At 37.6% G+C, this 15,000-nt stretch overlaps 1 protein-coding gene across 3 annotated transcripts in view; it reads left to right on the top strand.

Moving 5' to 3' along the window:
* Positions 1 to 15,000, top strand: part of LOC307152255 (protein FAM222A) — a 22,308-nt gene that overhangs the window by 4,478 nt on the left and 2,830 nt on the right. For 2 of the 3 annotated variants that reach the window (XM_079860737.1, XM_079860738.1), the window contains exon 2: positions 2,955 to 3,087. In XM_079860737.1, the coding sequence (XP_079716863.1) occupies positions 2,985 to 3,087 (103 nt within the window). In that variant the 5' untranslated portion in view covers positions 2,955 to 2,984. Of the gene's footprint in view, positions 1 to 2,603; positions 2,721 to 2,954; positions 3,088 to 15,000 lie in introns of those variants that run through there. The other variant, XM_079860739.1, reaches the window with a different exon arrangement.

The raw sequence follows: 15,000 nt of genomic DNA, 5'->3' as shown, positions 1-15,000 counted from the left end.
TGAACGGTTTCAAGAGGTTATTTAGCAGCTCGGCTCTAAAGAAACATCTTTGTCTTCTCCGCTGCGCTCTGATACCAATTATGCTAAGCATTAGAAAATTTAAACAGGACCGTCTCTTATCGGCTAATCCTGGAGTTATAGATTCCATTAAAAATGCATGAGGAGTTTTACGGATGAATCCGCTGATGTTGCGTGTCAATCTCTCTCTCTCTCTCTCTCTCTCTCTCTCTCTCTCTCTCTCTTTCTCTCTCTCCGTTATCTTCTCATTATTCTGATAGGATCCCGTTTCCACAGAGAGACGGTCTGTCACTCATCCTACAGGAGCTGATCTGTACAAATCCTCCAAACCAAAGTCACTTTCCAAACTTTCAACCTGAGAACAAGAAGTCAATAAAGCTGATTCGACACTCCGGTCATGAGAATACCTGTGTTATTCTCTCATTAAACCATTACTGATGACTAACGGTAGAGCAATGTGTTGTTCAGGACGATTAATCGCACGATATTTGCCTGTTTTGAGAGTCTCAGCATGTTTGGTTTCAATAAAAGCTGTTTTTGGACTAACGAGGAAGTTTTGAGTTCTGAAAATTGCAGGGTTTTTATATTACAATGAGCTCTTACATGTAAAAAGATCAAGGAAAATTAGCTTTCTCAATTCATGAGCCATTTCAACTTTCAGCAAGGTAGAAAAGTAAAAAAGTCGAAATTACGACATTAAATAAAAAGTTGAAATTACGACATTAAGAAGTAAAAATGACAGTCGAAATTATGACTAAAAAGTCGAAAATACAACATTAAAAAGTCAAAATGACAGTCGAAATTGACATTTAAAAAGTCGAAATTTGCAATTGACAAAAAAAATCTAAATTACGGCAAAAAGTCAAAAAATGACAAAATATTGACTTTTTATGTCATAATTAAGATTTAACAAAGCATGATTTTATACTTTTGTGGCAAAAATAGAGCTTCCTTTGTAGCTTCCAGAATCAGCTCAGCGAACCGAATCCACGGTCTCATCCCGATGGATTCAAACACGGATCAGATGAGATGTAAAGGGTCCTGTTTGTCATGTGACTTTATCTCCTCAAACTCCCAGCGCTTCTCGGCTCTGTTCTGATATAATTAGACGCCTTGCGTTTCTGCCCTCGGGCCTGAGACGAGTTAAAGTGGAAAAATAGCAGAATACAGGGATTATCAGGAATCCTTGATCGGCATGGGTCGGTGTGCGGGAGCGTTATCTCATTGTGCCTGATAATATTCTTATCGCTGGTGCCGATGTCACAGCAAAGTGCCAAGGATTTATCGTCCTTGCCATTCAAAGTTTGACGTCCCTCCAGCAGCTCAAAGACAACAAGATCCTTCGTTTTTCTGCAGAGACGCTTCATCATTTACTCTCCCTAATGACGTTCTGTCTTCTGTGTGTGTGTATATAATGTACAGTAGCACTCAAAAATACAGTAAAACAGTGAAATATTTTTATAATGTAAAATACCTGTTTTCTATGTGAATATACACTACCAGTCAAACGTTTTGGATCTTTATGATCTTTAATGTTTAAAAAAACACACAAAAAACACTAATATTGTTAAATATTTTGACAATTTAAAATAATATGATAATAATCATAAATGTTTCTTGAGCATCAAATCATCATATTAGAGTGATTTCTGAAGGATCATGTGACACTGAAGACTGGAGTAATGATGCTGAAAATTCAGCTTTGATCACAGGAATAAATTACACTTTACTAGATATTCACATAGAAAACAACAGTTTTACATCGTAATAATATTTCACAATATTACTTTATTATTATTTATTTTTTATTTTTTTTATATTAAATAAATGCAGCCTTGGTGAGCAGAAGAGATTTCTTTTAAAAACATTAAAAATCTTACAGATCCCAAACTTTATTTCAATGTAAAACAGCTGTTTTGTATGTCGTCACGGCCGGCTCTGAGCCGCGACAAATGACGGAGGCAATGAGAACAAAAGCAAATCAAAAAGTATTTATTAACAAAAATAACATTTACTAAATAACTAAATAAGAAAAAAACATAACTACGGAAAACATTCTGCTCGGAACACCAACGTAAATAAAGAATAAGTTACATAATTAACACAAACACAAAATACAGACTCCAAAATACAAAATAGTAGTACAAAATAGTAATTTATTCCTGTGGTCAAACTGAATTTTCAGCATCATTACTCCGGTCTTCAGTGTCACATGATCCTTCAGAAATCACTCTAATATGATGATTTGATGATCAAGAAACATTTATGATTATTATCAGTGTTGAAAACAGCTGTGCTGCTTCAGATTTTTATGGAAACTGAAGTGTGTTTTGCAGATGAACGAACGCTGAATGTTTACTGTAGGCTGAAGTCGTTGCCATCCCTTATATATCATCTCTCTTGTTAACTTTCTCCTTTGAATATGTATATATATAGAATATAGAGTTCTTGTGTCTTTAATGCATTTGTTGCCCTGAGCTGAAACTGCTTTTACGCTTCTTGATAAAACTACTGTACAACAGCTTTTGTCAGGAGGACCTGATTTATTCTCTCTCTCTCTCTCTCTCTCTCTCTCTCCACACAAACCTGAATCTTCTCTTCTTGACAAATGTGCCATAATGGAGGCCTTGTTGTGAACGCGCAGGTTTTAGTCGTCGGGTCACTGGTTTTGAAGAAAGGATTCCTGTGAGGCGAAGATGAAGGTCTGCTGATGTTTCTCCAGGCGGTTTCTTTCATCTCTGCTGTTGTTGGTAATCGTGTCCATACAGATGCTTCTGAACTGTTGCCCTCTGGGAATGAGAGCAATAAGCAGATAAATCAGAGGTTTCCAGAAACAGACCACGCACTATGAGTCTGAATCTCATGTAGCAGCTTCTGTTTGCTGGTTTAGAAACGTCTGATCGACTCATTTTGAACTGGTTTGTCTCTTGTTGCAGATCTCTGACCTGTAGAGCTGAAACGGCACCATGCTGGCGTGTCTTCAGAGACCGAACCAACCGGCCCGACACCAACACCAACACCGACCGCTGACGTGTGCAACGCAGATCCTGGACACGCTCAATCACAAGAGTAAGTCTGCTCTGTCACAGAAGAAAAAAATCATGCTTTTGTAAATCACAAATTAAAACACAAACTTGACATTAAAAAGTTGAAATGGAAACAATAAAAAGTTGCAATTAAAACAATAATTACAACATTAACTATAAAGTTGAAATTACAACAGTAAAAAGTCATAGAAATCATAGCAATAAAAAGTAGAAATTACAACAGTCGAAATTACAAAATTAAAAAAGTCTAAATTTGGACAATTAAACATCTAAAATACAACAGTAAACGTTTAAAACATTAGACGTTTAAATTACAACATTAATCAAAATTCTAAATTATGACATTAAAACATCTAAAATAGAACAGTAAACGTTTAAAACATTAGACGTTCAAATTACAACATTATTTAAAAGTCTAAATTTGGACAATAAAACATCTAAAATACAACAGTAAACATTTAAAACATTAGACGTTCAAATTACAACATTAAAAAAGTCTAAATTATGAAATTAAAATGTCTAAATTACGACGATAAAAAGTTACAATTATGAAAGTCGAAATTACTTTTAAAAAGTCTAAATTTAGACATTAAAATGTCTAAATTACTATAGTAAAAAGTCGAAATTACTATAGTAAAAAGTCATAGAAATCATAGCAGTAAAAAGTAGAAATTAGAACAGTCGAAATTACAACATTAAAAAAGTTGAAATTATGAAATTAAAACACCTAAATTACAATGTTAAAAAGTTACAATTATGAAAGTCGAAATTACATTAAAAAAGTCTAAATTTAGACATAAAAAATTCTAAATTACTATAGTAAAAAGTTGAAATTATGACAATAAAAAGTCATAGAAATCATAGCAATAAAAAGTAGAAAGTACAACAGTCGAAATTACAACATTAAAAAGTCTAAATTATGACAGTAAAAAGTTGAAATTCCGACAGTAAAAAGTCAAAATGACAGTCGAAATTATGACATTAAAAAGTAGAAATGAAGACAACACAATTAAAATTGTAACAATAAAAAGTTGAATAATGAAATTACAACAATAAAAAGTTGTAATTGTGAAAGTTGCTTTTGACATTAAAAAGTCGAAATTACACATTAAAAAGTTCAAAATTATGACAGTAAAAAGTTGAAATTGACAATAAAAAAATCTAAATTCTGATATTTTTATGTCTAACTGGGGTAGTTAACCAGCGGTGGACGCGTTCAGTCCTTCACCTTGACGATTCCTATCAGATCGTCCTCATCAAACGCCCCCATCGCCTCTTTAATTGAATCCGTGACGCAGGTTCATGTCGCCTCGTCCAAGGGCAGATCCAGACTCAAAGGCTTGTAGATATTAATGCAAATATTATTATCCAGTATTTTACATCAACAGCCAGAGAGCACTGTTGTATCAGCACTTTTGCTTCAAAATGGCATTGATTTTTAGATGTTACTTCATACAGGAGTGTAAGAAAGATAAAATCATAATAATAAAATCTGCTTTGAGCTTATAATATAAATTGTATGCAGTTTCACCATTTTCTTGCTCTATTTATTAGATGCTTTTATCAAAAGCAACTTAAAAATGTTGCTTATTTGTTTATTTATTTGACATTTTTATCCAAAATGACTTTGGTTCTGAGCATCAGATGGCTAAAATATTAAAGGAATATTAAGTGTTAATGTTAAATTACATGCTGTAGATTACTAGCTAAATAACTCTTTATTTATGCATTTATTTATTAATGCATTTTTGCGTGCATTTATTTATGCATTTATTTATTAATTTTTGTATGCATTTTTGTGTGCATTTATTTATGCATTTTTGCATTCATGTATTTATGCATTTTTGCGTGCATGTATTTATTTAATCATTTTTGTATGCATTTTTGTGTGCATTTATTTTTGCATATTTATGTTCCTGAGAGTCACACGTGACTGGAAGAACGAGTGAAAGAGACAGACCAGATGAGTGGACGAGAAATCACATATGCATTGATTCCTCTGAGATTCATGTGGCTTTGTATTAATGTGTGTTAATATTAATAATGCGAGAGATGTCTGAAGAGTCTAGACTAAGATAATTAGGTTTGTCTCTGCTGTTGTGTAGCTTTAATGGAATACTTGAGCTAATGATGAATATATCTGTCATTATTTCCTCACTTTAAACCCATATGCTGTGAACACTTGGACTTGAAAACTAACTGAAATGCATGAAATATAGTCCAAGAAATTCATACTGTTGAGACACACACACACACACACACACACACACACACACACACACACACTCTCTCTCTCTCTCTCTCTCTCTCTCTCTCTCTCTCTCTCTCTCTCTCTCTCTCTCTCTCTCTCTCTCTCTCTCTCTCTCTCTGAGCGGATGCTGTGAGTGAGTGGGCGGAGTCAGCGTGTGTGCCTGAGAGTGTTGCGGTGCGAGTGAGTCTATTCTTTCTTTCTTTCTTTTTACACTGTCCCTGTTTTGGGGTTTTTGGTTTAAAAATTGTTTGAAAAGAATACAAAGAAAGTTTAAGGAGTAGGGGGTTTGAGGAACGTTGTTAACCAGCGCTTTGCTGGTTAGCAATGGCGGGTCCAAGCCAAACAAAGTTTGAGCAGCTTTCACGCAGGCACGGGATAAAACTCGCGCCTGTGATGAACTGCTCTGTGGAGGATTGTAGTTTGGCTGTGGGTAACGCTGTTGGTTTTAATAGCATAATATCTGCTTCTCGAATGAACAGTGCTGTGGTTATCTTCCTTGATACCATTGAGAACGTAAACAGTGTAGTGCAGACCGGAGTAGTAATTCAGGACACTTTTACTCCAGTAATACCGCTGGTTCAGCCTGCAAGAAAGATAACATTATCGAATGTACCACCTTTCATTAAAGATGAGCTATTGATTAATGAATTGTCTAGGCATGGAAAAGTTGTCTCACAAATGAAAAGGATCCCATTAGGGTGTAAATCGCCTTTGCTTAAGCATGTTGTGTGTTTTAGACGGCAACTACATATGATCCTAAAGAGTGATTTGGATGAACTGAATGTGTCGTTTAAATTCAAAATTGACGGCTTTGATTACGTTGTGTTTGTATCATCTGATACTATAAAGTGTTTTGGCTGTGGGCGAACAGGGCACGTTAGGCGTGCGTGTCCTGAGAGGGCAGATGAGTTAGACCCAGAGCCGGAGCCGGGGCCGAGCGGAGATACCGCGCGCGATAACAGTAGCGCGATGGTGACGGAGGATTCTGTTAGTGAAGAAGATGATGATGGCAGTAATGCCGCGGGGCGAAATACAGAAAGTGGGGAGAAGGAAACTGATGCAGTGTCTATTGTTGTTGCGGGGGGAAATACAGAAAATGTTGAGAAAAAACTGGTTACAGTGTCTACTGATGTTGTTAATGTGGCTGAGTGTATTGTGGAGGAGGAAGAGATGGTGACAGACATTGCTTGTGATGAAACACTTTTCAAAATACCCAATACTAAGAGAAAGAGAAATAGGAAGAGTCCGGAAATGGCAAAAATGAGCAGACAAACAAAAACAGAGTCTGATAAACTTGATACTGAAGGCAGTGTGATTGATGATTCTGATGGTGAAGTAGTGGACAGTAGGACAGGACGAAGTCGACGCAGTGATTACAACTTTGACAAAATAAAATCATTCCTGCAAAGAACGAAAAATGTGAAAAATGTCCAGTTTGAGGATTTTTTTGCTGACCGCAGAATGTTTATTAACTCAGTGACAATGCTAATGAGAAATGAAGGAGGGGAACAGTTTACAGTTCAAGAAATATACAGATTAAAGAAACTTGTTTCCAAACTGAAATTAGAAGTACAAACTGAAGATGGCTTCGAAACCACATAATCGCTGTTTTCCCATGTTTTTGTTTGGTTTATGTCCCCTCATACTATTTATTTTAATGAGTGTGATGAGGGTGAGCTCTCTTAATGTGAATGGAGCCCGAGATATACATAAAAGAGCAATGCTGTTTGAGCTTATCCAACAAAAGAATATTGATGTAACATTTGTCCAAGAAACACACAGTGACTGTATTAATGAAATTGACTGGAAAAAAGAGTGGGAGGGTGAAGTGTTTCTTACTCACATGAGTTCTACTAGAGGAGGGGTGGCTGTCCTTTTTGCTAAGAATTTCTCACCTATCTCATGTGAGGTTAAACATGTGATACCTGGCAGACTAATATTTTTAAGGGCTCAGTTTGAAAAATTCAAGGCTGTTTTTATTAATGTTTATGCACCAACAAATGGTAATGAAAGAGTACTCTTTCTCAAAAATGTAAATACAATTCTACAGAATTGTAGTTCTGATGATTTTCTGTTTTTGGGCGGGGACTTTAATTGTACAGGGAATTATAGTCTAGATCGGAATCATATGGAACCTCATGCTGCTTCAAGTCGTGCTTTAAATGAACTGATTGAGACTCATAGTTTATGTGATCTATGGAGGGATCTAAATAATAATGTAAGACAATACACGTGGTTGCATAATAGAGAGAATTTCATTTCTTTAGCCAGATTGGATAGGTTTTATTGTTTCAAGCATCAGTTTAATGTTGTGAAAAGTTGTTTTATTACACCAACTGGTTTTTCTGATCATTGTTTAGTCACATGTAATGTGTTTATAACAAATGTGAAGCCAAAGAGTGCATATTGGCATTTTAACACTTCCCTGTTAAGTGATGTGAATTTTAGAGGTGTTTTTGTTTCTTTTTGGAATGATTTTAAATTAAGAAAACCATGCTTTGTAAATTTACGTCAGTGGTGGGACTGTGGAAAGGTTGAAGTGAAAGTACTTTGTCAACAGTATACTTTCAGTGTCTCTCGGGACATCACTAGATCAATGAAAAAACTTGAATCTGAAATAATGGAGGCACAAGGGTTAGCAGAGATCACTGGGGAGGGAAGACATATCGAGACACTTAAAACTAAGACATCTCTTCTGTCAGATTTGCTCGGCATTAAAGCAAAGGGGGCTTTGGTCCGATCTCGCTTTCAAAACTTAACACAAATGGATGCCCCATCTAAGTTTTTCTTTAGTCTTGAAAAAAAGAACGGTCAGAGTCGTTATATTCACTCCTTACGCTCTGAAAATGGGCAGGAATTGACAAAGACATCTGAAATTAGAAAACGAGCTGTACAGTTCTATGAAAAATTGTATAGTAGTGAATATAGAAAGGACGAGGAGTTGTCTGCTTGCTTCTATGAAGGTCTGCCAAATGTCTTGGAGGACTCAAAGGCAGAGCTGGAGAGGCCTCTTTCGGAAGAGGAGCTTCTGAACGCTCTCAAGGGCATGGAGAGTGGAAAAGCTCCTGGGATGGATGGACTCCCAGCTGAGTTTTATAAAGAGTTTTGGGCTGTGCTGGGCGAGGACCTGCTGGCTGTCCTGAATGAAAGCTTGGCTGATGGCTTTTTGCCCCTGAGCTGTAGGAGAGCAGTGATCACATTGCTACCCAAAAAGGGTGATTTGCAGGAGATTAAAAACTGGAGACCTGTGAGTTTGCTTTGTTCTGATCTCAAAGTCCTTTCTAAGACTCTGGCTAATAGACTGAGAAAAGTGATGGGGCAGGTCATTCATTTTGATCAGACATATTGTGTGCCGGGTAGGTCAATCACAGATAATGTCTGTCTCATACGGGATATTTTAAGTGTTTCGAGTCTTTTAGGGGTAAATTTGGGGTTTATCTCTATTGACCAAGAGAAGGCTTTCGATAGAGTTGAACATCAGTATTTATGGGACACCCTAGAAGCTTTTGGTTTTAGTTCTGTTTTTGTTGATATGATTAAAGTGTTGTACCAGGACACTGAGAGTTTACTGAAGGTCAATGGTGGTTTGAGTGCTCCGTTTAAAGCTAGTAGAGGAATCAGACAAGGTTGTGCTCTGTCTGGTATGCTTTACTCCTTAGCTATTGAACCAATGCTGAATAAATTAAGAGATAGGATTAAAGGTTTAACATTGAATTATGATATACAACATCAAATTTCAGCTTATGCCGATGATGTTATGGTTTTGGTAAATGGGCAACAAGACATTAATCAGCTGGTTTCTGTTGTTAATGATTTTGGAATAATTTCAGCTGCAAAAATTAATTGGGAGAAGAGTGAAGCACTGGCTGTTGGGAAATGGGAGGAAGGGATGCCAAAACTACCTGGTGGGATGAGTTGGAAGAAAGAAGGGTTAAAATATCTAGGAGTACATCTTGGGGATTTAAACACCCAACAAAAGAACTGGGAAGGGGTGATTGAAAAAATAGAAGGAAAATTGAAAAAATGGAAATGGATTCACTCACAATTGTCATTTAGAGGGAGAGTTTTAATAATCAACAACTTGGTTGCCTCTACATTGTGGCATAGGTTATCTTGTGTGGATCCACCTGTTGGACTACTGTCCCGATTACAGGTAATCCTAGTGAATTTTTTTTTGGGATTGTTTGCACTGGGTTCCCCAAAGTGTGCTCTTTCTTCCGAAAGAAGAGGGAGGACAAGGCTTGGTGCACTTACCGAGCAGACATGCTACTTTTCGTCTGCAGTTTATTCAGAAATTTCTGACTGGCCCTGTTGAGCTTGTGTGGAGGAAGATGGCAAAAACGATTTTGCACACAGTAGACGGACTTGGACTGGATGCTGCGCTGTTTCTAATGGATGCTAAGCAACTACGTTTTGCTGGAGTGCCTCGATTTTATTGTGAACTTTTCAAAGTATGGGGACTTTTAAATGTTTGCAGACTGGAGGAGACCAATTCTTTGTTCTGGTTACTTGAAGAACCTCTAATCAGAGGAGCTCGCATGGATATTGCGGGTGAGAATGTTCTGGGACTTACCCAGATACTGTGTGCTTCTAAAACTGTGGCATTGAGGCACATAGTTAATGTGGCTGGACCTGAGATGAGTGATATAAATGCAGTAGCTACTCTGTTGGGTCAGAGGTCAATGCGCCACATGCTAACCATAATGGATATGTGGAAAACAAGACTGACAAAGGAGGAATTGACTTTAATAAAGGATTTTAAGAATGGAACAGTGACTCTGGACATAAGAGACCCTTTTCCAAAACTTGGGATTACACCAGACTTAAAAGAAATCTCAGGTCCTTTGTTGGATCTCAACGGACTGCAAGATTTAGATCTGAATGAAGTCGGAGGGAAAGTGATGTATAAATGCTTTGTAAAAGTTTTTAATAAAGGAACACTAAATGGGAGGGTTGATACAGTGTGGAGGGATAAGCTTGGGTTGAAAGAGGACATGAAACCTGTGTGGAGAGTGCTGTACAAACCACCATTGACCAAACGATCTGGTGACTTACAATGGCGAATATTACATGGGGCTGTGGCTGTTAACGCTTTTGTTTCAGTCATTAATCCAGATACTGATGATAAATGTGTGTTTTGTGGATCTAGAGAAACTATTTTTCACTGTTATTTGGAGTGTAAAAGACTTCAAACGCTTTTTAATTTGTTGGATTTGTTATGTGGTAAATGTGGGGAAAAGTTTACTCCAGATGTTTTTATTGTAGGGGCAGGATACAATCAAAAGCAAAAGATTAAATGGCAGCTGCTTAATTTTCTGTTTGGACAGGCAAAGCTCGCAATTTATAAAACAAGGAAGAACAGAATAGAAAATAGTGGTGGTCAGGAGATTACAGCCTTATTTAAAGCTTTTATTAAGTCAAGAATTGTTGTGGAGTTTAAGTATTACAAAGCAATGAATGATATAGAAACTTTCAAATTACAGTGGTGTTACAATTCTGTTTTTTGTACGGTTGTGGAGGAGGAGTTACTTTTTGAATTTGTGTGGATTTGAAATTGTTATTTATTCTTTTATATCATGATTGAATAAAGTTTGTTATTAAAAATCAAAAAAAAAAATCTCTCTCTCTCTCTCATGTTTACGTAAATATCTAAATGGGGACATTCCATAGTTGTAATGGTTTTTATACTGTACAAACATTCTGTCCCCTACTCATTACACACAACTTTCTGCATTTTTAGATTTAAAAAAAACTTTTATTACTTTATTTTTATACAGATTTACAAACGACAACGTCCCTAAAGGAGGTTTTTGGAGATTTTGTCAGGTTTTGGTCATTTCTGGGTACACATTTGTCCTCAAACCATAGTTAAGTAGGTACACACACTCATACACTCTCACACACACTCTCACACACACTTACACTCACTCACTCACTCACTCACTCTCACACACTCTCACACATATGTACACACACTCACACACACTATGGTTTTGGATGGAGACTCTAGTTGAAGTGTTTTAGAGTGTGTTTTCTGAGTTTGTGTGTTGAATGTCACGGAGCCGCGAGCGTTGTGTGTATGTGTGTGTGTGTGTGTGTGTGTGAAAGATCTCCATCTGTTAGTCTTTCCTCTCAGTAATGAACGAGTCCGTCTGTCAAAACCTCCTTTTTCCTGCATGAATATCAGCGGCTTGTTCTTGTGTCTGTCCTACTTTAAGCTCAGTGTGTATCAGAGTGTGTGTGGAGTTAATTATCTGCGTGTTAATTGAGATTTCTTCACCCTCGTCCTCACGATCGAGGGCTTGTTGAACCACTGAACGCTTCTTCAGCTGAGGAACATCAGATGTGCGTGTGCTTCGTGATTGCTGTGTATTTATATCTGAAGGGTTATTGAGCGCTTGGTGGATAATTACTGAAGGTCAGGATGCTAATTACCTCTTCATAACCAACTAACACTGAGACACAAGAGTTTTAGGGCACTTTTTTTTTGCTTTGTTCTGAAACAACGACTGAAATTGTTACAGTGTTGCATTTTCTTCTTGCTTTGGTTCACTTGCTCAAGGCTGGTCACATGTGAGTTAAACTGTCCTTTCATTGGTCTACATGTTCCTCATAGTGAGGCGTACAATAGCTTGTCACCAGGTCAATACTTTTAAATGGACAACTTTGTTCCTTATCCATCTGTAAACAGTGCATAGTACCGTAGAGGAGTTGTGTGTACCTTTAAGGTGCTATCCTGGGGTAAATGAGGTAAAGATGTCCTGTTTATAGTCATTACGTCTACAGAGAAAGTCATTTCATGGGTCTGTAATCAATGTTTGGTTTGACTGACTGGTCACTAGTTATGGTTAGCCCCCCTGTGGTGAAAATCCAGCTTTTAATGTTGCTTATGTGTCTATGTGGTGTTTTTAATCTGCTTTAAGACAAACCATGTGTAAGTTCATAAGTCGACACCATTGCTGAGTATTTTCTCCTTAAAACTGCAGTGAACCAAAGACAGTCTCAAAAACACGCTTTGAAATCGCTGGTGTTTCTGACGTCACAAACTACCTTTTAACCAATCAGATCAACGTGTGATCGTCAACCAGTGGATCTCTGAGCTGAGTGAGTGAGTGGAGGCGGGGCTCAAGCCAGCAGCCATATCACCCTGTAGCCCAAGACTGGTCTCCCACTGAAGCTCAGCAGGGCTGAGCCTGGTCAGTACCTGGATGGGAGACTCCTGGGAAAACCAGGTTGCTGCTGGAAGAGGTGTTAGTGAGGCCAGCAGGGGGCGCTCACCCTGTGGTCTGTGTGGGTCCTAATGCCCCAGTGTAGTGACGGGGACACTATACTGCCAAAAGAGCACCGTCCTTCGGATGAGACGTTAAACCGAGGTCCAGACTCTCTGTGGTCATTAAAAATCCCTGGATGCCCTTCAAAAAAGAGTAGGGGTGTAACCCCGGCATCCTGGCCAAATTTGCCCCTTGGCCTCTGTCCATCATGGCCTCCTAATCATCCCCATATACTGATTGGCTTCATCACTGTCTCCTCTCCACCAATAAGCTGGTGTGTGGTGGGCGTTCTGGCGCAATATGGCTGCCGTCGCATCATCCAGGTGGATGCTGCACATCGGTGGTGGTTGAAGAGATTCCCCCCTTCTATGTAAAGCGCTTTGAGGTCTCAGATAAAGCGCTATATAAATGTAACGAATTATTATTATTATTAATCAATTGCATATTCATAGAACCGCGCATACTAAATGAAGCAAGGGTGTCGAGTTACATTCAAGATATTTTAAGGCATGAAAACATTTTGTTCAAGGAAAAAAATGCCTAAATATGTCATTTTGGTGATCAAAGATGAACTTTAAGGGATAAAATGATTGACCACAGGGGGACTTTAATGAATGGACGTTCACTCTGAGAGCAACAAACACTCAAACTCAAGCACTTTGAACTCACGTCACTTTTGCCTTAAACTTCAAACCTATTGTATTCCACCATCTCCGTTTTGATTGATTTTCCTCCCAGTGTTTGTGGCTCCTCTGTGTTGCTCGACCCCGTTGGGTCTCTCCACCTCCGTTCTTCCCTTCTTTTTAAGCACTCAATTTATTTCCTTTATGAGATGGATCTTGTAGATTGAATCATTTTCACAGTTGGAGGCTCATTGTGGGCCTGGAATGAAATGAAGTCCCGAATCAATCCCAGACGGGAACAACGTGACGGAGGAGACGCTCAAAATGGCTCTGAATGGATTGTGTTTGTGTTTTGAGATCCTTCAATTGTCCGCCACTGAGTGATTTTGATTTACCTGCCTTAATTTCAGCACTTTTCTTTCCATAAAGGTGTCATTCCAGCCATATTTTCTGCTAGTAGATTTACTGCTCGTAAGTGGAGCACCTTCCACGTGTTGTGGGAAGCTAAACAGCCGTGAAATTGCTTGAATAATGCGTTTAAATCCAATCTCGGTTTGTCGGCGGCGCTTTCCTTCACAGGTCCCGCTTTCATTTGAAAGTCAGCATTTGTAGACATCTCAGAATCGTCCACCATTATGATATTGGCCTGAATTTATTGTGGTGATAACATAGAGACCTCGCTGTTGTCCTCATAGATCTTCAGATGCACTTGACCCTTGTGCGACCTTATGGACATTTGTCTTTTTCAGTGTTTTCTTTTTTAATCATTTAGCCTGTGTTAATGCTATTTACATACATTTTGGCACAAGTGTGTATTTTTATTGGAATTTCATTATTTCACCCCCATTTCCTTGAATAAATCTATTTTGCACTAGAAACACAAAATAGTTAAACTCGGGACCTTTTGAACAAAAATGTCCCCACTAAAACTCATTAAAACGGCTATTTTTAATCCCAGAGCCATTTAACGATAAAATTATGCAATCTTTGTTCATAGTCTTTCATTCTGTCGGCAAGGCTTCAAAATTAAAATGTGTAAAAATTTTACCAGATGGTCCAATTTTCTCAGGTTTGGCCTATAAAGCAAATACACACTTTATTCCTATTTTCTGCTTCTGCATAGAACCAACTGGATAAAATATGCAGCTATAATTGTGTGTGTGTGTTGGTATGGATGTCAGAGTGTGATTTAAATGTGTATAATAAAAAATGTGTGTGTGCTTGTAATATTTGACAGAGAAAAACTCAATGTTTTTGTCAAATGTTTTAATGTCAAACATGTTTTATAAAAAAATTTTTTTTATATAAAATAATGTTCATAAATCATTTTCATAAACCTAAACAACTTTTTGTTTTACTTTTTAAACTTTTTTTTTTTACTTCAGCAATAATCTGCCAAGGGTCTTCTTTAAAATGAGACCAAACTTTTAGAATTAAGCTTCACATTCATTTATGACATTTTTGTCCACTATGGACCTGTGTAACTTTTTTTAATTGATGCACAAGGGTTAAGTAAACATGCACACTCACTGTATATAAACCTGTGCTTCCGCTTTGCCGCTTGTACAGCAGCGTATTGTAATGTTAATGTTTGCAACTGACGTGGCGTCCCGTTCGTTTCCAAGAGTGGATTGCACAGCCAAACGCCATGAAATGAATTCCACTCAAGCCGCTGAAACAGAATTAGCTCCTTTCCCATCCCCCTCCTCATCTCTTTTTTTCTCTTGATTTCCCAGGGTAATCCAATTTTGTCCTGAAGAAAGACCAAATTAATTTCATAATGCACTGAT

This window comes from Squalius cephalus (assembly GCF_949319135.1).
Source record: "Squalius cephalus genome assembly, chromosome: 24".
NCBI lineage: Eukaryota > Metazoa > Chordata > Actinopteri > Cypriniformes > Leuciscidae > Squalius > Squalius cephalus.
This window is presented reverse-complemented; position numbering and strand designations above follow the sequence as displayed.